Genomic DNA, 22,041 nt, shown 5'->3' with positions numbered 1-22,041 from the left:
TGCATAGGTCAAGTTTGGGTGCATTCCATCTGCCCCCTCACACACTAGTAATGTATCCTGTGCCACCCTGAGAGGTATGCTCACAGGGTCCTAGGAGACTGAGTTACCTAAGGCCACAGAGCAACCAGACCCATGTTCCTTCTCTCAAACCCTATGGGATGTTGGAGGGGGCCCTGAGACACAAGGAGGCTGATGTAGGCAAAGGAGACCTAGATTTCCTTATCTATGGCAGCCAGTGATATCCAACAGCTGCCCAGAACTATTGCATACCATTGTACTTATGACCCCATAGCTTCTGGAGGAGTCTAGTCCTGATCCTGACCCCCGCCCCCTCCCCTGTATGTACCTGATCCCTGTTCCCTCTCTGTATCCTCAGATAAAGCCTGGTGGACCCTTTTACTCACCAGGCAGAGCTTGTGGCTCCTCGTCGTGTAGTAGAGATATTGGTTTTGTCAGGGGCTCCCTCAGGGAGACGTGCCGGGCTGGGGGCTTTGATTGAGGTGGGGATTCTGGAATCTGGGGCCTCTCTTCGCAGGCCTTTGCACAGGGGGCTCCGGTGTCACTATAGTCAGATTCTGCATCGGAGCTGAGAGAATAAAGAGGAGGGTGATCCAGAAGCTCTAGAACCTCACCCCACCCCCACATTCCATGTCCTCTCATCACCTCCCCTGACAGTCTTCAGGCACCTGGAGCAAGGGTGTCAGTTCAGCCACCTCTGGCCCAGACTTAGCTCTGCCTTGTTCTGGATTATGCCTCCTTAGATCCCTATGCTAAAGGGGCGGCTCCCAATACCCCAGCATGTGGCTGTGTTTAGAGAGAGGACCATTAGAGAGGTGACTAAGTTAATATGAGGTCCATTATGGGGGGCCCTAATCCTGTGATTGGTGCTTTATAGGAAGAAACTGGGACATAAATGGGCGTAGAAGGTGGCTGCCATTGCAAACAGGAAGGTGCCATCTACAGGCCAGGCAGAGGCTTGAGATAGACCCTTCCCTCAGGGACCCAGGAGAATTCTCCTCTGCCACCCTTTTATCTCATTCTTGCCATGTGACAGCTTCCTCCAGTATTGAAGCATTCCATCCTGTAGAGAATCTCCTTAGGCAGGAAAGTAAACAACTCAAAATACTTCAGGAAGTCCCCAAATCTGATTAGATTCACTAAGCCCCACCCCACCAGAGTAAGCAATAAAAGCTGGGAGTCTCCCTCAGATGAGAGAGAGCTGAACAGGCAAGAAGACTCAGACAAGTTGATGCAAAGGAGGCTCTGAGAGCAGAGAACCTGGGAGGAGCAGAAACGATTCGAGCTGCCCAGAAGAGGTTTAGACTAACTGAGACACCTGGGAAGGACACTATCCAACCTGTTGAGCTGCCTGCAGGCTGTTCACTGTGCTCCAGCTTTGTGAAGTGTCACCCATACTGAGGTGGGCTTTGTTGATTTAGCTATCTTTGAGTCACTTCTGCTCCTTATAGGTAACCCTCATCCATTTTCTTCTAGGTAACCCTAATAAAACCAACTCATGGTCCACCAAGCTGGCCTTGTAACAATAATAAATAAATGACCCAGAGACTGATATTTGGGTTCAAACTCCAAGCTGAATGTCACAAAAGCAAAGCAGCTTCCACCAGCTTCTCATCTCTACCTCAGGCTGAAAGGGCTGATCCTGTCTCCACGAGCTCTCACCAAGCCTCAGACTGATGCCTCTCCTCAGTGTGGCTAGAGAATGAATGCCTCTCTGAGGCCTTGCTCCTGTCTTATACACTCCCCTAATGTTGGGATTAAAGGTGTGAGCTATAATTCTCTTTTAGACTGATTCACTCTTGTGTAGATCTGGGTGGACTTGAACTCAAAGAGATCCAACTACCTCTTATCCTGAGTCCTAGGATTAAAGGTGTGTACCACCACCTCCTAGCTTCTGGCTGCTGGGATTGAAGGTATGTATCGCCACTGCCTGATCTCCATAGCTTAAGGCTGATTTTGCTTTTCTGAATCCCCAGTCAAGCTTTAATAAATCATAAATAATATATCACTACAGTGGTATTTGTACTTGGCCTGTTGTGGATTCCCGATTTAGGGTGAGTAGATGTGAGTTGCGTCTCTCCAGAAAAATTTTTGTCATATGTCATACTATAGCCTCCAGAATGTAAGAAAACATTTTCCTCCCAGGCTGGGAACTTTGTCTTGAAAGTCTCAGAGGCTGCTACAGCCTTGGACAGGACAGGAGGAAGGTCCCCTCCTAGGCTTTCTGAGCCACTTCAACGAAGGCTATTCTTACCCTCTTTCCTCCCAGGCCCTGGCTTAGGGCTGGGGATGTTGGTGGGTTGGTAGAGTGTGTGCCTAGCATGCACACAGCCCTGGGTTCAGTCCCTAGCACCTTATAAACTTGATGTAGTCACACACAGCTGCAATTCCAGCACTTCGGAGGTAGACCAGCCTCAGCTGCATAGAGATTTCAAGGCCACCCTGGGCCACATGAGACTGCCCCAAACCAAACCAGACCAAATCCGCAAATGGCAACAAAGACCAACACGAGTGTGGCTGCTTAGCTCTCCAGGACAAATAAGCTCATGTCTAGGGACCTGGTTCCTAAAGCACACATTGGCTTTCCCGGATGGGCAGGTGGAAGGGAAAACTGCAGGGATTCAAGTGGTAGGGAAGGGGGCGTCTCAGAAACTGTAGACTTAATGCCCAACTGCATACTCAGTGTCAGCACAGAGGCACAGCCCATCAAACCCAACGGCTTCAACACAGAGCGAGTGCTCTGCTTTCCCACAGCCTGAGTCTTCCTCACCCTCAGATGCCCGTAGAATATAATTCAAGACTGGGAAGAAGCCCCTGGGCTCTCTCTTCCTCTCATCTTTAGTCTATGTCCCCCAACCCCCAGGAGACCCAGGTTGCTACCAAGTCTCCCCTGGCTTCAGGCTCATGCATCCTTTGCTCTCCACACCAAAGCCTGTGGGTACCTAGAAACTGTTAATGATGTGCCGTTTAGAATTTAACTCCCTTTCAACTATTCTCAGAATAAAATATGCATTCCTTTATAACCAGCCTCCCTCTTTCCTTTCTTCTTTGCCTCCCTCCCTTCTTCCCTGGTGCTGGGGATTGAACTCAGGCCTGACACATGCTAGGTAAGTGCTCTACCACTGAACTGTACCCCCAGCTTACCAGTATAATCCCTCCTTCACCCATTATTGGCTGTTGGCCACATGGACCTTCCATTCCATTTGTACCCCATTGCCACTGCTCTTATCTGACAGCTAGCTCCAGACCCCATCTGGATGAGCCCAGCATGGCCAGCACTGTCTCACAGAAGCCCCTTAGCTACTGGACCAAATGTGATGGAAGGGAGTAACCCACTGGCACTGGGGCTACTCTGGCACTCTGTCACTGTGGGACTCAGTAATGGACACAGAATGGACATCCATTCTAAGGTAACCATCCCAACCCTGTTTATAACACAACCCCATTCTATTTCTCTGCCTGACACAACGTGGTATTTTTATTGTTTAATGTTTCCTTGTTTCCCTGGCTGTCTACCCAGGTGATGAAGATATCTGATAGCAGGGACCTCACCTGGTGTATGAGTCACAGTTACACACTCAGTGTCTAGGCATTAATAAGCAGTTGATACTGATGCTTTTCTGAACGCACTAAATGTATGTGGGAGGGTAGAGAGGCCTGAGTGCTGCACTTCTCATAACCACAGTTGGTGTGGATCGGATGCTGGGTGCATGAGAACTGTCTTCTCCTCTCTACCCATCTTGGCTTCTCCATCACCATGTATCATAGTGTTAGGGGCCCCAAGAGCCTCTCCCTGTGATAGTGTCACTCATTTGCAGCCTCAGTGTGCCTGCATGACAGTGGACTCCTGGGGAAAACAGTAGCCCCGGGCCTTGCCCTTCTCTGAGAAAATAATGACCACACAGCCTTGTAGGATTTACTATGTATGCACCAAGCAATATTTGGCACATGTCAGTTCTCTGCATCTTATAGCTAGTTCCTTCAGAGGGAGCCTCTATGACGGTCCCCCTTAACAGATGAGGAAAGAAAAGCAGATCCCAGATGCAGCTAATCCCACCATCACCTTGTTGCTGCTTCAGCAATCTGAGCATACCTGCTGTCCTCACTGGTGACCAGGACACGCACAGCCAGCACGTCCTTCCCGGCTGCATTTTCCTCAGGGCCAATCCTCACTGAAGTCCACTCAGAGGGTTGGGGAGAGGTGACTTCAGCTTCCATGTCTCTGAGAGTGGGCTCAGGGACACTCTTTGGCTTCTTGGGGGAAGTGGGTTCATCTGCCGAGAGAATAGTGCCTATAGAGATAGCGGAACAGATGGCTCCTCCAGGTGTCTGGATAGGATGCTGGAAAGGAAGCCTGTGGTCCACTCAGATGTCAGGGACACACCTTTTTCCATCCTCTGTGTCGTTGCTGAGGGCTACCTCTCAGCCCAGCAGATGGCCCAGTGTTTGGAATACTCCTGATGTGTGTAAGTCATGGATACACATACTACCCCATTTAACCTGGAGGGAGGTGCTGACATGTGCTGAGGATCCATCACAGGCTCACTGGCCTCGGGACTGCTTTGTTCAAACTGTCTCTGCAGTGTGTTGTTAAACTCAGGGGTGACATCTTAGATCTCATCTTTAGAAATTGTTTCTGCCAGGCATGGTGGTATATTCCTTTTACCCCAGGACTCGGGGAGGCAGAGTCAGGAGGATCCCTGTTGAGTTTGAGGCCAGTCTATTCTACACAATTAGTTCCAGGCCAGCCAGAGCTACACAATGAGACCCTGTCTCAAAAAATAAAGCGAACCCCATAAATGTTTTTGGTTTCCCAGGGCAGTGGTGGCACACTCCTTTAATCCCAGCACTGGGAGGCAGAGCCAGACAGATCTCTGTGAGTTCAAGGCCAGCCTAGTCTACAAATGCAAGTTCCAGGTCAGCTAGGATTGTTACACAGAGAAACCCTGTCTCAAAAAAATTTAAAAAAAGTTTCCATTTTCATATATATGTATGTGGTGTATATACATGTGTGTATGCATAGTTTTACATGTGTATGAAGCACATGTGTGTGAGTGCATATGTATGTGTGTACATGTGCATATGGAGGCCTGAAGTTGATATCTAGAATCATCGTTGTTTGGTGTTCCACCTCATTCATTAAGACAGGGATCTCCCTGAACTCAGAGCTCAGAGCTATGGCTAGTTTTGCTAGCTAGTTTACTTTCAAAGTCCCATATCACCATCTTCTGAGGCTCCTACCTGGCACTTCTGTGGATTTCTGGGGATCTGAATTCATGTCCTTGTGATTGCACAACAAATGCTTTAACCCTTGAGTCATCTCCGCATCTTCAGTTCTCATCCTATTGACCTTGTGACCTCACCTGTCACATCCACAAAGGGCTCCCCTCAACCCCCAGACAGCAGTTACAAGCTCTTCCTTTGTGCCAGTCTTGTCTCTACTTAGCCATTAGTTTCACCTGCTCCATGATTCCCAATGACCCTGGACAGTGAGGAGTCCCAGATTTGCATCCACAGCCTGGGTGCTCCCCTGCATCTAGGTGAGTATCTCCTGTTCACTCAACATCTCCCCATGGGTGTCTAGCAGACACATCACACACAATAAGTCCACCGTGAATCCTCCATCTTCACTTTCCCCAGCGCCTGCTCCACCCATCACCACACCCAGATCAGTCAGTGGAAACTTGAGCCTCCTGAAGCCAAGGCTGGCACCACGATGGCATACTTCATACCAGCATCCTTCACCAAGCCCTCTACAAGTGCAGATGGCTCTTCCCTCAAATGTGCCATGAATGGAGTCTTCCTTGCCACATCCCTGGGCTGGCCCCATCACATGTTGTCCAGAGGATAAAAACCATCTCTCTTTATGTCCCCAGCCCTTTCCTGCCAAGCTCTACCCCCAAGACTTTCAACAGCAGACACAATCAGCCCATGAAAATACAAGTTGGAGCATAGCATGCTTGCTTAGGATCCCCTGAGAGGTTCCTCATTTCACTCTGAGGTTAAGTGGAAGAGCCCCATCTAATTCAACTCTGTGGCCTCTCTTCACATTGTCTCTTGGCTTGCCCTCCTCCTGCTATGTTACCACTGTGCTTCCAACCAAGTCACTTTTTTTTTTCATCCTATACTCCCTGGAAGAGATACCTGCTTAGCTGTATTTCCCATCTGTCAAGACAATTCAAGAAGTCAGAGCTTATTGGGAAATTCCTGCATTTTAAAAATACTATAAGGTCAAATAAAATGTGAGTACAGGCAGACCCAGCCAGTGGGCTGTTAGCCTAACCCCGATGCGTGTGCAAACTTGCATGTGTGTACACATGCCTATGCTTCTATGCCAGTGCAACTGGGAATGGAGTTATTTGGGGACTATTACTGGCTGGTTTGCTAATGATGATGGTAGTGATGGTTGTGGTGATAGCTGTGATAAAGTGGTTGTGAAGGAAGTTGTGTTGATAACAGTAGTTTTGGTTTGGGTGGTGATTGTGGTGATGGTTATGGTGATGGTGTTATGCCAGTGATGGTTTGGTTTTACTGGTGTTTGTAGTGATGGTTGTAATAAGAGCAGTGACAGCTTACTTTAATTGGGTCCCCAGTATATACCAGAGATAGTTTGAGTACTGACTTGTACTAAGTCTGTAGCATTTGGACAATCCTTCAAGCAAAGCATTTTGTGACCCCCCCCCATTTTCTTGCTCAGATAAGGGAAAGATAGGTTAAGACACCCACAGATGACCACGTGTTGCCTCCTGTATGTCTGTGAACATGACAGAACTATTTGTTTGGTTGGACAGACTCACACCCTGCCCTTGATGCTGTGGTCTTTCTGATAGTAGGCAGAACACACCCCTGCCTCAGCAATGTAACACCTGTCTGCCACAGGTTTTTGTGAGCCATGTGGGCCAGGGCTTTGAGTGGCCTTGCTTGGTTGAATTGTCACTCATATTCCTGGTGAAAATGCTTGTTTCTGATGGCAGCTGCCCTGTCAATTTGGATCCTCAGTTTAGGGTACATGGAAGGACAGACCTGGAGCCCATCCTTAGATGAAGAAGAAGGAGAAGGAAAAGGAGAAGGAGAAGGAGAACAAGAAGAACAAGAACAAGAAGAAGAAGAAGAAGAAAGAAGAAGCCACACACACCACTAAGACTGAGAGATTTGTTCAAGGTCCTATTAGAGTCACTTCTGGCTTGGGGCTTAAAGAAATTCTCCTTGCCACCCCTACCCCATGGACAAAACTTGAGAATGAAATGTGTGGAGGGAACTAAAGGTATCAGGATACAATTGAGAATATAGAACCCCAGCCAAAGGGCTCAGCAGAGGAAGGTCATGGAAGGCAAGGAGATATGGTGGTGTCGTGCTGGACAAAGTGTAAAAACATCTTTACCAAGTCCCAGAAGCCAAGGTCCCTGCTATGATATTAAGGCTGAGGTGTCAGGAGTAATAATACCCTGGCTTCTCTTTTTATCTAGTTCCACCCTTCCCCTGGTGCATCCTGGTCTCAAACCTAATAGGAACCTAGTTCAAGGCACCTTATTCAGTTTGCATGGGTGACACCTCTGTAGCATAGGGCTACATGAGATGGCAGAGCACACAGGCATTACAGACTATGATGATTATAGTCTATGATGTTGTACACAGAGTATGCTCCTCAGCTTCTTGTAAGGTGGACTGTGATCAGTGACGGGGAGATGAGGCATCGGAAGATGACAGAGAGCTTGAGCAGGCAGCCCTTCCATATACTACCGGAGATGTTATAACTGCTTCAGGAGGATGATTTGTCTCTGTCAATGTCAAGGTCCACAGCAGGACATGCTTTCAAAGGGGCTTCTGAGAGTTACTCATCACATTTTCTAATGGGATAGAGTATCCTGGGATGTCTCCAAGTCTGAAACCTGGTCACCTTGCTTGTAGTGCTTTCCCCAGGTGTCACAGTGTGTGTGTGTGTGTGTGTGTGTGTGTGTGTGTGTGTGTGTGTGTGTGTGTGTGTATTTCATGCAGGGCAGAGGGTGGGGAGGGACATGGAATTTGGACATAGCTCCATCCTTTCCTGAATGAAACCAGGATAGGTAGTGTTATTTAGTGGGCCCTGCCTGGCCCCAGCTAAAGCCTAACCAAAGAGATAGACACATTCAGCTAAATGGACATTGGAGGAAGCTATTCCCTCCCAGAAGGAAGCCATGCCTCTGCCCAGAGAGGAAGGGAACCAGGCCCAATCTCATCCTGCAGTCCTCAGTGGAGTTTATCCATTCCCATTCCTGACCCTTCATCCTAAATCTTGAGCCAGACACTAGGGAAATGCTAGCCTCACACGGATCCTGAGAAGAGATACCAGCTTTCAGACCATGGGGTGAGGGTGATGGTGGTGGGGGTAGGGAAGTGAAGGGGGGGTAAGAGGGTAGGTAGTGGTGTGGTTTACTAGATGTCTTTGCTTTTCTTTCTAATGTCATACATTAAATACATCTTTCTGTTACTAGTTTAATTGGCCCATTGAAGGCAAGTGGCTGAGCCTGGTTTGTTAGGCAAGGACCTGAAATTTCTGGAAGGTATTTCACCGTCTCCTGCAGCAATATAGGAAGGCAGGAAGGGAGGCAGCCTTGGGAACGGTGTATTACCCTCTTTTTCGGGCTACTGTTAGGTGACCAGTCTCCTTTTAGCATGCTTTTGGGACAGAGGGTGTGGTAGGCTTTGCTGTAGATCCAGATGGGGTCTACACCTGGCCAGGCCTGGTATAGGTTGATAAGACAGATCTGAGAGCACTTCTGTGCCCGGCCTTCGCTACAGCCACACATGGCTCAATGGATCAAAGACAGCAGTCAGTGCTTTTGGCCCACCTAGAAGAGCTCAGATTATAAGAGTTGAACATTCCTGACTCCACTTACTGTCTCCTGTCCCCTATGTTAGAGACAGTTAGGATAGGAGAGAGATTTATATGGCCTGGTGGACTTGGGACACATAACTAAGCAAAGACCTTGGTATCAAAGTTAACATAGGAAGGGCTGTCTATTCAAGTGCATCCCTTTGGGGTTGAGGGAGGGGGCACTCAAATCTGCTTTGTCACAAGATGCATGTGATGATGGCAGCCCTTGGAAGGCAAGGAGAGAATGATGTGGAGGCATTGTATAGGGGTGGCACAATGCATGATGTCTGCCTTCTACCCCTTTAGGACTCTGTCATGAATAGTGGCTAGACACCAGCAAGACCTTCCCAGCCTAAATATACTCTTGCAGTGCTCTGGACAGATTCTACATGGATGACATTCGGGTCCAGGATAAAGCAGACTCAAGTATGGCTCCGGGGCTTTTGAGATGAACAAGGAGGGACAGGTCTTTTCTGTAAGGGGGTTGGTTAACAATGGAGACTGTTTCATGAAAAAATTGGTGTTGGAGAAGGATGTGAGCTGGAATTGCCTAAGGGATGTCCAGGTAGATATGAGGAGGGGGACAGGCTGCAACACAGCAGGGCCTGTGTTTCCTCTCAGCCCAGGCTGTGGCACTCTGCACACAAAACCTTTGGCTGGTGGCAGGAGGCAGGACTTGGGCTGAGACCTGTGTATGAGGGGAGGTAGCTGGTTGCCTTCAAGAGGCTTAGGATGAAAGGAAAGATGGTGCTTCCCAGCATGCTCTGGGCCTCTGTCCAGTGTCCACCTACCTTGTAGGGGATCCAAAGCCTCAGTTTATATACAATGTCAGAAGGAAGCCTTCCCAGAAGCAATCCCTTCAGAGAGGTGCCATCCATAGCTCAGTAGAACGCCCAGACAACAGAGTCCGGGCACTGACCTGGGTTGGCTTGTTGATGCCATCTTCCCAAAACTTAATGCCAGTGGCTCCATTAGTACACAGAGGGGACTCACCCCAGGACACAGTGAGAACAAAGTTTCAGGGGTCAAAGCTGGGATTTCAGCCAAGTCCACGCCCTTACCACATAAGACCCTGACACCTAGTTTGGGCCCCAGTGCTCTCTGCTCCATTACAGTAGAGGGTACCACTGCAGCTGGCCTTTCCATGGATCCTCTCTCATATTTGCATGGACTTTGTGATGCTACAAGGAGACAAGCACTAACGAGGGGCTGGGATAGAAGAGATTGGCCCAGATATGGCCACAGACTGGGCAGATTGCAGCTGACCCAGGGCAGTGAAGGACAGAGACACTCTTTGACTTAAAGACTTGGGAGGTGGTGACGGGGGTGTTAAATCATAAAAAGAACAGTCCACGTGAATGAGGAACAGCCCCCCAACATTGGAGGCTGCATTGACTCTTACTATTGGAGGCATACAGGTTTTTCTTTCTTACAGGGACAAAGGTCAGGGTCCTTTTCTGAGACACAACTTGGTTGCTGTATTGCCTTTCAGGCCTAAACGCATGTATGTCCTTACCATCACCTACTCCCCTGTCTCCCTTGCTGACTAGGTGGGAGAACACGGTTCATTTACATTCCTTTGAAAGCCAAGAGCGGGCATTTCCCCAAATGCTTCCTTTTCCTTTTTCAGGGTTTGCTTCTTGAATTGTCTGAGTGGGAACTAACAATTCATAGCCTTTACTCACTTATCCTTGGGCCACTGCTCAGTGAAGATTAACATCGTCAGTGTCACTGTGGGAGGTGCCCTGGAATGCCTGCTTTATTTATGTGAACTCTTTCAATATCACAGTAATTAATGAACCTCCATGTTATTATATTTAATTCAGACCACCCCCAGTCTGAATCCATAATGTTTTAATTTTTACAATTACGTGATTTGTTTATTATTTGTTTTTGGTGTTGAAATGGGGTCTATATATATCCAAGGCTGCTCCTGGAACTCACTATGTAGACCAGACTGACCTAGATTCTCAGAGATCTGTCTGCCTCTCCCTCCTGAATGCTGGAATTAAAGGAGTGCACACCATGCCTGGCTTTCATGTTGGTTTTAAAATGTAGATAGTTGGGGCTGGAGGGGTGGCTCAGTGGTTAACAGCACCCATTTCTCTTTCAGTAGACCTGAGTTTGGTTCCCAGCACCCACATCTGGCATCTCACAACTACCTTTAGTTCCACTCCAGGGGATCCAATGTCCTCTTCTGATGCCCAAGAGTGTTGGAAACCAGCAGTCTTCTGACCCTGCTCCCTAACAATGGGTGGGACATGCATGGCCATGTCATTGCTACTTAGTCACTCATTAGTCACTCATTACAGGGCTACATAGGGGACTCAGTTATGCCCGAGTTTCCCTTATTAAGCAAGTGTGGCACCCCCCTCCTGCTTTCAGTTGGCCACCAGGTACCCCCTCTTCTTATTTCCCCCTCTTTTTCTCCCCATCTCTCCTCTTCCATTCCTGGTGCCTCTATGTCTCTTCCCTTCTCCCTCACTCCCCTTTCTAAATAAACTCCTCATTTAAGCTCTATCTGCCTGGCCTGTTATTCCCTCTGCCCAGGTCACCCTCACCTGCTATGTATGGAACCTGCTATGCTCTCCCACCTGGTCCCTTACATGGGGACCCCATTCACTTGGGACCCTCACTCGGGACCCCCACCCCTTCTCCAGCTTTTATTGTTAGAACTGTAATGAATGAACAACAAAGAGACTGTATTTGTGTGAATAAACCCACACTTGGACACACAATTTAAAAATATTTAAAATGTAAATGATCAAATTTGTTTCATGTTTTCCCCACATGAATTTGTTTTTGCTAGGAGTTCTAAAACTCAGAGAATCATCCCCTCATGATCTAACAAATATTTAGTTGTACTTACTACATATATAACACAAATTTTCTCCATTAGGAACTTATTTTTTGGAATAGGATGGGGTGTTTTCTTGATGCAGGGTCTCATGTAGCCAAGGTTTTTCTTGAACTTACTATGTAGCTGAGGGTGACCTTGAACTACTGATCTTCCTGTCTCCACTTCCCTGGTGCAGGCATTGCAGGTATAGCCACACCTTACCTGACAGGTATGAAGCTTCTATTTAATACTTTTTTTTTTTTAAATGTATTTGAGTGCTCTATCTGCATGTATGCCTGCATGCCAGAAGAGGGCATCAGACACGATTATAGAGGGTTGTGAGCTACCATGTCTTAGCTGGAAATTGAATTCAGGACCTTTGGAAGAGCAGCCAGTGCTCTTAATCTCTGGGTAATCTCTGCAGACTGTCTATTTAATATTTAATTCTACTTTAAAAATGTTAAGTCTTAGGGTTGGGGAGGTAGCTTAATGGTAGCTTGTATAGGTAGCTTGCCTACCTAAACAAAGTCACAAACTTGATTTCCCCACCACAAAAAGTTAAGTCTCCAGTGTTTTTGGATTAAACAGTATTCTACAAAATACCAGCTATGTATGGTTACAATAATAGTTAAATCAAATCGAACCAAGACACTCTCCAAGCAGGTAAGAGAAAGCCAATTTAAACGGTTAATTACACTTATTTACTGGAGGACTCTATCAGAGACTTAAGACTTCAAGATGTAGAAAGACTGACAGATTAGCTGTATCACCTGCCACACAGCAGGTGCTTAGTAGTGAGGTGAACAGATGAAAGAATGGGAGCATAGACAAGACAAAACAGAACTTGATGCAACCTAAGGCACACATTTCCTAGATGTCCGGGAGCCAGTGGGCTTTTTGGAGCCCACTGCTATGTCTCTTGCACCCAGAATAATGCCTCGGGCAATGACTGTTGCTTAGGCAAAGGAACTGGTCCTTTGCCCACCCCTCCACCTTGAAGAGGAGGAGACGGGCCCTGGGTCACAATCCGAGGTGGCAATGAAGGCAGACACAAGCACCAGCAAATGAGTTGGAGAGTGGCATCTCTGGGAGATGCCAGGGCCCTCACAGTCCTCAGGGGACCACTTATGCCATACTAGAAGTTCAACCCCATCCAGTCTGGTGATTGCCAGACAGAAATTCCTCCATGGGGAGATCTGGCACTGTTCAGGATAGTCAAGGGAGACTCCAAGTCCTTCCTATAAACAGAGTGGAGTTGGGCAGAGCCTGCCGGGCACTGTGTTCAGAGTGACCAGGTGGGCCGAACCTCATAGCAGAGGGCACTGATGAGCATAGCTGCTGGTTGTCTGCCTTCCAGAGACTGATGCCCACTCCTTCCTCCTTACTTTTTGCCCATCACTTTGATGGACCAGTACAAACCATGAAAAGACTTCCTTTTTTTTTTTCTCTCTCTCTATAAGAATCAAAACAGGTGGGGCTTTTGGAAAAGCCTTCCTACAGAGCCATGATCTGCAGGTGCCAGGGAAATGTGTCCAGACAGCTGTCAACACAGCCTGTTCCTAAGAGTTGAGGTCACACTGGCCCTGTCCTCCTCTACCCAGCATCTAGAACAGCAAAGTACCACACATTTTAAGGAAGAGATCCCAAAGCCTGGTCCCAGAGTTTTGGTGACATTTTTCCAAATATTACCTTTGGGTAATATTTCAGATTGCCCTGGCACAGCCCCACAGAGTCCCGGGTCACCACCACAAGTGCAAGCCCCGCCAGCGGTTTAGGAGAGGACATATCCCCTAAACCGGGCCTGTGTTTGAGGTTTAGAAGCTCCCACGGCAAAGAAGAGAGGAAACAATGAGCTTTATAAAGAACCATATTTATTTTCACTTACAGCATCAAATATCATAAATAAACCTAAACATTGTTTTGCTGTGTGTAAAATACAGGTTCCATATGGCACTGTAAATGAATTCTCTAGGGTCACAGACATGCCTTGCCATGAGATGGGGAGGAGGCTAGCTAAAGAGGCTGAGAGCAAGGGGGGGGGCTCTCTTTGGTTGACATTTTAGAGAGGGAAATGCTGGAAGAGAAGAGAGGAGAGGAGAGGGCTTTGTACTGGCTGGGCTCTGCTCCAATGCAGCAAGCAAGTGCAGCATGCAGGGCTGGGCAGAAGCTGAAGGGCAGGGCAGCTCTAGCTACAGGAGAGACAGACTCTGACTGCAGTCTGGGGTTGTGGGGCTGGACTGGCATTTGCTCTCTGCCCTCTGTGTGACTGCTTTTTGTATTAGCACACGACCATCCCAGTGTTCCAGGTAAATGAGCAGAGGGAATATGCTTTAGAGAGACTGACAGGATCATGGACCTGCTGACCTGCATTATTTCTGAAAGCCAGCCCTTTTCCTGTGACCGTGACTGCTCTGATTAAAGCTTGTGAACCAGTAGGGACTTAAGAGCCCAGAGGCATATGAAATGCATGGCAAAGCCCTAGGACTAACTGCTGAAACAGAGGGCGGGCTTGCTAGATTCATTGTATTCACTGCACAAGACATGGGTCAGGCTGGCCACACAGAGTCTGGGACCAAGTCTACTCTTAAAACCTCACCACACTGAGTCAATTATGGTTCCAATCAAAGGTATCAGTAATCTTTGTATTAGAACTGACTGAAGAAGATATTCCTAGACTTGTCCTTTCTAAAAGGTCACTAAGCAGAAAAGTTTTCAAAGGCCACAGAACCCTTCTTATATGATATTGTCTCGTGATCATGGTGAACCCTCCCAAGATGACAAGAGGCTTTGAAGGTGCAACTGAGAAAGCATGCATAAAGGCCAGCCCAAGGTGGCAGAGATGGGGGGGCAGAGTGAGGGGGCATGCACTTGTTGTGGACCCAGGCTACTGGCTGGGCTCCAAAGGGGAATGTAGAACATGGCTTTCAAGCTGACCCCCACCCCATGCTATTGTCCACTCATGCCTTAGGGAGGTCCGTTAGTATGCAAGACACCGTTAGTGCTACCAGTGCCACCGACGCAGAGGAAGAGGTGCAGGAAGCAGGGTAGGGGTTAGTACCTCTCTCTGAAAATTGCCAAGAAAATCAGTCACCTTAGAGCAGGAGTGTCAGCCAAGAAGTGGGTGTAGGACTGGAAGGCTGAAACGCACTGGCGGCCACAGTGTGAGGTTGGAAAGAGAAAGACAGAAAGGAGGACTTAGTGAGGGAGTAAAACAAGTCCAAATCACAAGAGGAAAAGGCACTCGAGGTGGAAACAGAGCAGCCACTGTCCTGCCACAAACAACTGCGTGCTTGGGAGAGACAGACCTTCCTGGTGGCGGCCAGCCATTCATTTCCAAGCTTGGACGCACTGGGCCTGCATATTCATAGAACCCCACTCTTGTCCACAAATGTTCCCAGGCTCTTCAGCCCCACCAGGCCTTCTGTGTCCATTGTGCCCTGGGGTTTCACACTCATCCTTCAGGCAAATTCATTTCTGGAGTAACTGTCTCCCAGGACCTGCCCCTGCTGTTGCCCACCAGGAAGGTTCAAGGTCTCAAAGCATACGGATGTCTAGGCCTTGTGACAGACACACCCTGTCTACCAGAGTAATTCAAACCAGCTCCTTATGATTATAAATGACATTTTTTAGAGAGTTCACTCTGGATTCCCAGAGCATTCCACAGTGCATCTCAGCCCACCCTGAGCTGGAGAAAATCACTGTAATATGACCTCAAGAGTTTGTGTGGCATAATGAAACATAATAGGACTCAAGGGCTTCTCCCATCAGGCTTGACCATTAAAACCCCAGCTACAAGCAGGGCAAATACAATGTACGTCATCATGCTGGCAACAGTTCCAGCGAGGTCAGAGGTGCTGGTTCCCATAGACTTCATCACAGTCATGCTCTGTCTTTCCCATGATTTCAGAACAGACTCTCTAGAAATGTACCCCTCTTTCCCTACCTTACATAAACTTATGTCAAAGCTTTCAAGACGCTTTGTCTTTAACCAGACCTTCTTAATCTTGGAGGGCACTCTAGTGGTCACAGCTCTCCATAGCGGTATGGTACCCAGTGACTGTAGATACCCTGAGTACCTAGAAGGCCCTTATCAACCTCCCAGCTGGTCAACCTGCTACAGGAGCTGAGCATCAGAGTTGGGTGGAGGCAGCTGTAGGCTTTTCTAGACACTCAGTGTAGAATACGTGTATGAGCTCAAAACTACCCCAAACCCAGACACTCTTCTTTTTCTGAGGCACTAGGAGAAGGGTCTCTGATTGTATAGGTGAAACATGACTGAGAAGCCAGGGTACCACCATCAAAGCTCATTGATCAGGGCCGGCAAGTATCCTCAGGTTCAAAGGACACCAGGAAGAGACAGCCTGACCACGATGGACCTCAGTGGCTTTGGCTCGGCCTGCAGCCTGGGCTGGGGACTTGATAGGGGTGAAAAGGACACCATCTGAAATAGTTTATCCTCAACATTACATCAGCCTAAAAGCTATTCAGGGCCAAGTGCCAACAGGCTTCACTGCAGTACCCATTGATGGGAGGAAAATGTATGTTTGCAGTGCAGTAGCCCCGTGGTTCTATGCCATTGGCTGTGATTGGGTGGGCATAAGGGAAAGCTTTTAAGCTACTTTCTGACTTCAAAAGATAGGAGTAAAACACCTCTTCCGGGCCCTGAGGACAGATAGCATTGGCACACTGCTGTGTGCTTTGGCTAATTGTGGATTATTCTACCCCTCTACTTACTACTTTCATCCTTACTGATTTTACATATATGTGTTTTTGAAAACAAATGCAGCACCCACTAAGAATATGTAGGCTCTGCATGCAGAAATCAAAAGGCATTGGTTTGGTGATGCCCCTTTCTCTTTTGCGGCTCTAAAGTCTCATCTCATTAACTTTGCTGGCAGCAACAAATCTCAATTCATTGCTAAGTTCGAAGGCCTTGTAAAATGGGTGATAAAAGTTGAAACATTGGAAGTATTGATACTTGTAGAAAAATAATGCTTTCTTTTTGGTTTATGAAAAGTTAAAAATTGAAATGTAAACCTAGAAATATGGCTCGCTTTGGTATGAAAAGACAAAACAATACAAAGCTGTTTTGGTTTGTTTTGTCTTAAAAATATCCTTCATGTTGTCCCTGGCCCTAGCACCGTGAATAGATGCTCGACCCTGTCAAAGCCAGGTGGAAGTGGCCAGGACGGGACTCTTTGGCTTGGAGCTAATGGTTGCAGACACTGGCCAGAGCCTGAGCCAGCTACCAATGTCGCAGTCTACACTTGGAAATGTTAGGGCACTGTGGGGGCAACATGCACCTCACTGCAACTTCACTGGGATGAACCTGAGCAACCAGCTGCAGATGCTCTCCAGGGATTCCTCAGACTCCCTGTACATGGCGGCCAGGCCCTCAGAGAAGGCCCAGAGAAGTAGCAGCCCCAGGCTCAAGACCTCAAACGTGAAGCAGTAGTTGTAAGCATTGTCCCTGACATGGTGGCCAGCAGCATTCAAGAGTCCCTGCATCCACCTGAGCAGGCTCCGGGGCAGGTCGAGCAGGCCTCTTGTCAGCCTGAAAGGCCAGCTCAGGGCCTTCCTAAAGAAGGAGGTTGAGATACCTGGGGGGCTGCCTTCTGGCGTGCTGATGGCCGCCACCGCACAAGAGCTTTCCGAGGGTGTGTCTCTCAGAGGGGCTTCCTGCTCCTGCCATGTCCCTTCCTCCTGAGAAAGACAGCAAAGCAAATGCACTTAGTCCAATCATCTCAGAGGCTGCCTCCAACAGAGCAGGTTGAGCAGTGAAACTCTAACTGGGGTGGCTCCCACTGGTGTTGAATGTGGGCACAAGTTGTTAAGACGGCAAACTTACCAAACCATTCACCAGCCTTAAAGATATGCAAGCCCTTTGACCCTGTGTACCTACTTGTATTGTTATGTAGTACATGAATAATTTGAAATAGGGATTAAGATTTGTATGGAAATATATTTATGGTAAAAATCTTTGCAAGTATGAAAGCATTAAATGGTGTAAAAAAAAAGCCCAACAGCATGGAACTACTGGAGCAGACGCTGACCATGCATAAAATACAGTCTTTCATTCTACTCCTAAGCAAGGTGTGGTGGCACACGCCTCTAATCACTGCATTCAGGAGGTAGAGGCAGGCAGATCTCTGGGACTTTGAGGCCAGCCCAGTCTAACTATCGAGTTCCAGGCCAGTCAAGTTTACATAGTGAGATCCTATCTCAATTAAAACAACCAAAACCAAAATTTCACTCCTGAATTGTCAGCCTCCACCCCCCTCTTTTTCCCTCTTCCACTTTCTCCCCTCCCTCTTTACTATTATTTACTCTCTTATTTTCCTATAGTGAGCCTATGACTGTATCATCAGGAAAGTTCAAGTTGTGGGTTTCAGTTAGTGCTAGGTGATTCGTCAAACTGTAGAGAAGGTATTTCCTAAGAGCTGCCAGAGGGGGTACTACCACAAACCATGGATAAATTCAGTGGCTGCTTTAAAAGCCTAGGAAGGGACCCAGAAACCTGCCCTTCCTCCTATAAGCAGTGTCCTGTGGTTCCTGGGCTTCTGCACAGTTCAGCATATAGCTCAGTCTTGACACACCTGTCAGCATTTCTTCACTTCTCAGAAGGAGCTAGGCACCTATCAGGGAGCTGGAGTCCGAAACAGGGCCAACCCAGAGGCTGCTGAACAGACTAAGACTAAAGAATTCTCTAGAAGGGGACCCTTATTAATCTGGGAGCAGTCCTATCCCTTCAGTGCTAGAGAAGTCTAACTTTGAGGTTGCCTTTAGAGACCTCATCAAGGGGTTCCTGTTCTCTCAGCACTGTTGAGATCAACATACCTCTCTTTGCTGATTCAGCTCTGCTCGTCTCTTGCGTTGTTTGCTGTTGGTTTTACAGTGAATGAAATGGGGCTTGCAGTAAAATTTGCCTATGAGAAGAGACATGCACACATGTGGTTTTTTTTTTTTTTCTGTAGACAGAACCTTGGGAACAAATGCTCATCACTGTCCAGTCAACACAACAGCCATGGAAATCAGCTCAGCTCAGACATGAGCAGGGGCTTATCTGCCTGTCCTAAAGTGGCACCAAGGACAGACAGTAACACTCTGCTGCCTCCCTCAGAGAAGGTGCTGGCAGTGAGGGACTCTCTGAGTGGGGCTAAAACCCTCAGCTGACTCCCAACCCAAACAGAAGTTAGATTTCTTCACAAGACCAGTTGTCAGGGAGAAAAATAGGTGTCTCCAAGAATCAACCCCCCCACCCCACCCCACCCCAGTTCTTCCTGAAATCTTGAGGGTCAGTACAGCTGATCAGTGATGAGAGAAAAGACTCAGGCAGGGTACATGTTGGGTAAAGCAGCCACTGCCCAGGACCACTGGGTACCTTTTAGGAGAGCACCAATAATGATGGTGATGAAGGGAAAACCTAATAAATACTGCATATAACTTCCACATTCTCATAAACTAAGAACTATTATTTCTTTGTTTTCTTCATCTGAGCTTAGGCCATTCCAGAACTCAGAATCTTATCCTCTCTGCCTCTAGGGTTCTGGGATCATTGGTATGCAGCATCCACACAGGTCCTATCATCATCCTCTGTAGATGAGGAAACTGAGGAACTAAGAATTTAAATAACAGCTCCAGGGTTACGCAGGTATAATTCTAGGCATATCACACAGTTCATCGGGTTTGGTTATCTTGGCCTCACAGGCACCATGGGAAGTGGTGGGGCTAAGAGAAAAAAGTGAGGGTCCTCAGCAGTCAGTAGGTGTCACTGTGCCTGGTGCACTGTAGGTCCCATGGCTTCTGCTGTCTACAGTAGGGTCTTCCAGTTTCTCTAAGTAGCATTCTTGATGATACCATACTCCCTGTTGATAAGTGTTGGGTGTCCTTCAGCCTCCTGAGGGTTGGAACCCCAGAACAAGGTCACATCCAAGACAGAGGCCAAGACCAGTGTTATCCTGGCCCCCAGGGTTACCTTCGTCGCAGTCAAAGGCATAGGCAGCCAGGCGCAGGGTGGTGGTGCAGACGCTGCATCGGAAGCATTCACGATGGAAAAAATGACCTTCAGCACTCAGCCGCTCCATCACGTACACACGCTTCTTACAAAAGTAGCAGGTGTCGCTGCCGCCCAGGCTCAGGGGAAATGCCTTTTTCATGGATTCCTGGGATCAGGAGAAAAGAACAATGTGCTAGGGCTGAATAAGTCTTTAAAGGCCAGGCCTAGGGATGTTGAAATTCCTAATCAAATCACAGCATCTTCAGGGCTCCTGGCTGCTGCTTATATCACTGCAAATGAGTATGGGGGCAGGAAGACATACTCTTCACAGTCTGGTCCATGCAGGGGCTCTCCCCCAGGCTGATCTAAATGAGTGGACATATTGCTTGAATATGTCTACCTAGTGTTGGTTTCTTGCCATCTGTCCTAGAGCATAAATGTCACTGGGTACTACTGGGATAATGTGTATGGTCAGCACTAGTTGTCAATTTGACAGAATCCAGTCCCACTTGGGAGAGGAGCCTCTGGGTATGCTTGTGTTGGGTAACCTTGAATAGTTAACTGAGGTGAGAAGACCATTCTCTGACTAGGAGCTCGGACTGCACAGATGGAGCAGCGGTAAGCTTGCATCCATCTTTCTCTGCTTCCTGATAGTGACTGCAATGTATCCACCTGCTTCAAGTTCCTGCTTGACTTCCTGCTATAGTGGACTGTGCCTTGAACAGTGAGCTAATTAGACTCTCTGCTCTACAGTTAGGTTTGTCAGGGTAGTCCATCGCAATGGGGAAAAAGAACCGAGACAGGGTGTGGCATATGTCAAGTGAGGATGGGTGTGACCTCAGATCTATTCAAGAGAGTGAAGGAAAGGGGAGCTTGTTTCCTCCACACTTGCAGTGGGGAAGGGAAGGGCTGGAGCAGGCTGATGCTGGGCAATTCCAGGTCAGTGAGTCCAGAGGAAACCAGATCAACAATCAGCGCACAGCGTTGCTGATGGCAACATGCCACTTAGAGCGAGGAGAGAGAGAACCAGAGTGAAGATGTGCCCGCCCTGCTTCGAATGTCTCAGCTTTCAGGTCTGATTAGGTTGGACACTAAGTGCTGAAGGTGAGGGACCTGTCCAACAGACCTGCGGGCCTGATGCTGAATAGATCCTGAAAGCCACAGATAGCAGCGAGCATGTCTTTGCTGGAAAGTGAACACAAGGACCTACGTGGAGTCAGTCTTTGAGGAAATGCAGCTTCCCCCAGCCTCTGCTGGACCCAGCCTACCTTCAGCACCCCTTGTTCCCTGAGAAAGGGCACCTTTGCTTCCTCCCATACTCTTGTCTGGGGAGGTTGGGCAAATATCTTCAGGTGGAACCTGCCAGCGCATTTCCTTACCAGGTCTGGAGAGGTGGCCTGTGTCTTAGGTCTGTGATCATTCAAGTACAGATTGACCAGAACTTCAGCTGCAGCCCCTATTCCGCTGGACACTTTCCCTACTGTCAGCTAGCCAAGGGCAGAAGTGAGGAAACAGACAAAAGGAAAGGCAGTTAGCACCCAGCAGGAACACAGGGCAAGGGGGAAGCAGAACCCCAGAGTCCCCAGAAGTGAAGCAAACCACCAGGAGTGGACACCAGAGTTATCGAAATGGACAGAAGGAAAGCATCCAAACCGGTGGTTGCAAAAGGGAAAGGCACACATTCCTACTCCTATGAGCTATGCAGTGTGGTCAAACACACAGAGGTAAGCCAGTCACAGTGACACATGCCTGAATTGTAGAATGAGATCCTATCCCCAACTCAGAAAACCAACCAACCAACAAACAAACCCAAGAACAAACAACAAAATCACAGACAATGGAATTACAGCCAGGGGTTGGGAAAGGGAGTTTGTACACAACGGGTCTGTGGTTTGTATTCTAAGATGCAAAGATCTGCATTTTCCTAAATGAGTGAACCAAGTCCAGGAGCTCAATGCTTTGTGGCATGCCTTGGAACCCATATAGAAAGGTACTAGGTCTTACTTAGCTCTGCCCTATGACCTGCCCAGTGGCCAAGCAAAGCAGCCAGTAGATGGGGTTCTGGAGGGATGGCTACAGACAAGCATTACTGAACAGCTCAAATAATCAAACAACCAGGCCCAGCCAAGCCCACTAAGCCCCTTCCTTCCTAGTATCTCTGACAGACCACAATGAGAAGGCTTTGTGTGCTCTGACAGGAGGTGAATAACACACAGCTCCAAAGGCCAGAAGGACTGTTTGTGATTGATTCCCAGGCTCTTGAGGGAGGCTCCAAGACCTTGCTGCCTTCCAAATCCAACTTCTTGAGAGGAGTGGCCAGAACTAGCAGCCATT

At 48.0% G+C, this 22,041-nt stretch overlaps 1 protein-coding gene across 2 annotated transcripts in view; it reads right to left on the bottom strand.

Moving 5' to 3' along the window:
• The window catches only part of Mical2 (microtubule associated monooxygenase, calponin and LIM domain containing 2), a 186,902-nt gene that overhangs the window by 45,103 nt on the left and 119,758 nt on the right, over positions 1 to 22,041 (bottom strand). Inside the window, exons 21-26 of one of the 2 annotated variants that reach the window (XM_051192696.1) lie at positions 21,087 to 21,194; positions 19,687 to 19,873; positions 18,549 to 18,637; positions 17,312 to 17,414; positions 4,112 to 4,292; positions 405 to 586 (exon numbers count right to left, since the gene is read on the bottom strand). In XM_051192696.1, coding sequence (XP_051048653.1) covers positions 405 to 586; positions 4,112 to 4,292; positions 17,312 to 17,414; positions 18,549 to 18,637; positions 19,687 to 19,873; positions 21,087 to 21,194 — 850 coding nt within the window. The remainder of the gene's footprint in view (positions 1 to 404; positions 587 to 4,111; positions 4,293 to 17,311; positions 17,415 to 18,548; positions 18,638 to 19,686; positions 19,874 to 21,086; positions 21,195 to 22,041) is intronic. The other variant, XM_051192697.1, reaches the window with a different exon arrangement.

This window comes from Phodopus roborovskii, unplaced genomic scaffold, assembly GCF_943737965.1.
Source record: "Phodopus roborovskii unplaced genomic scaffold, PHOROB, whole genome shotgun sequence".
Classification (NCBI taxonomy): Eukaryota; Metazoa; Chordata; class Mammalia; order Rodentia; family Cricetidae; genus Phodopus; species Phodopus roborovskii.
The sequence above is the reverse complement of the archived record's forward strand: the minus strand, read 5'-3'. Positions and strand labels throughout refer to the sequence as shown.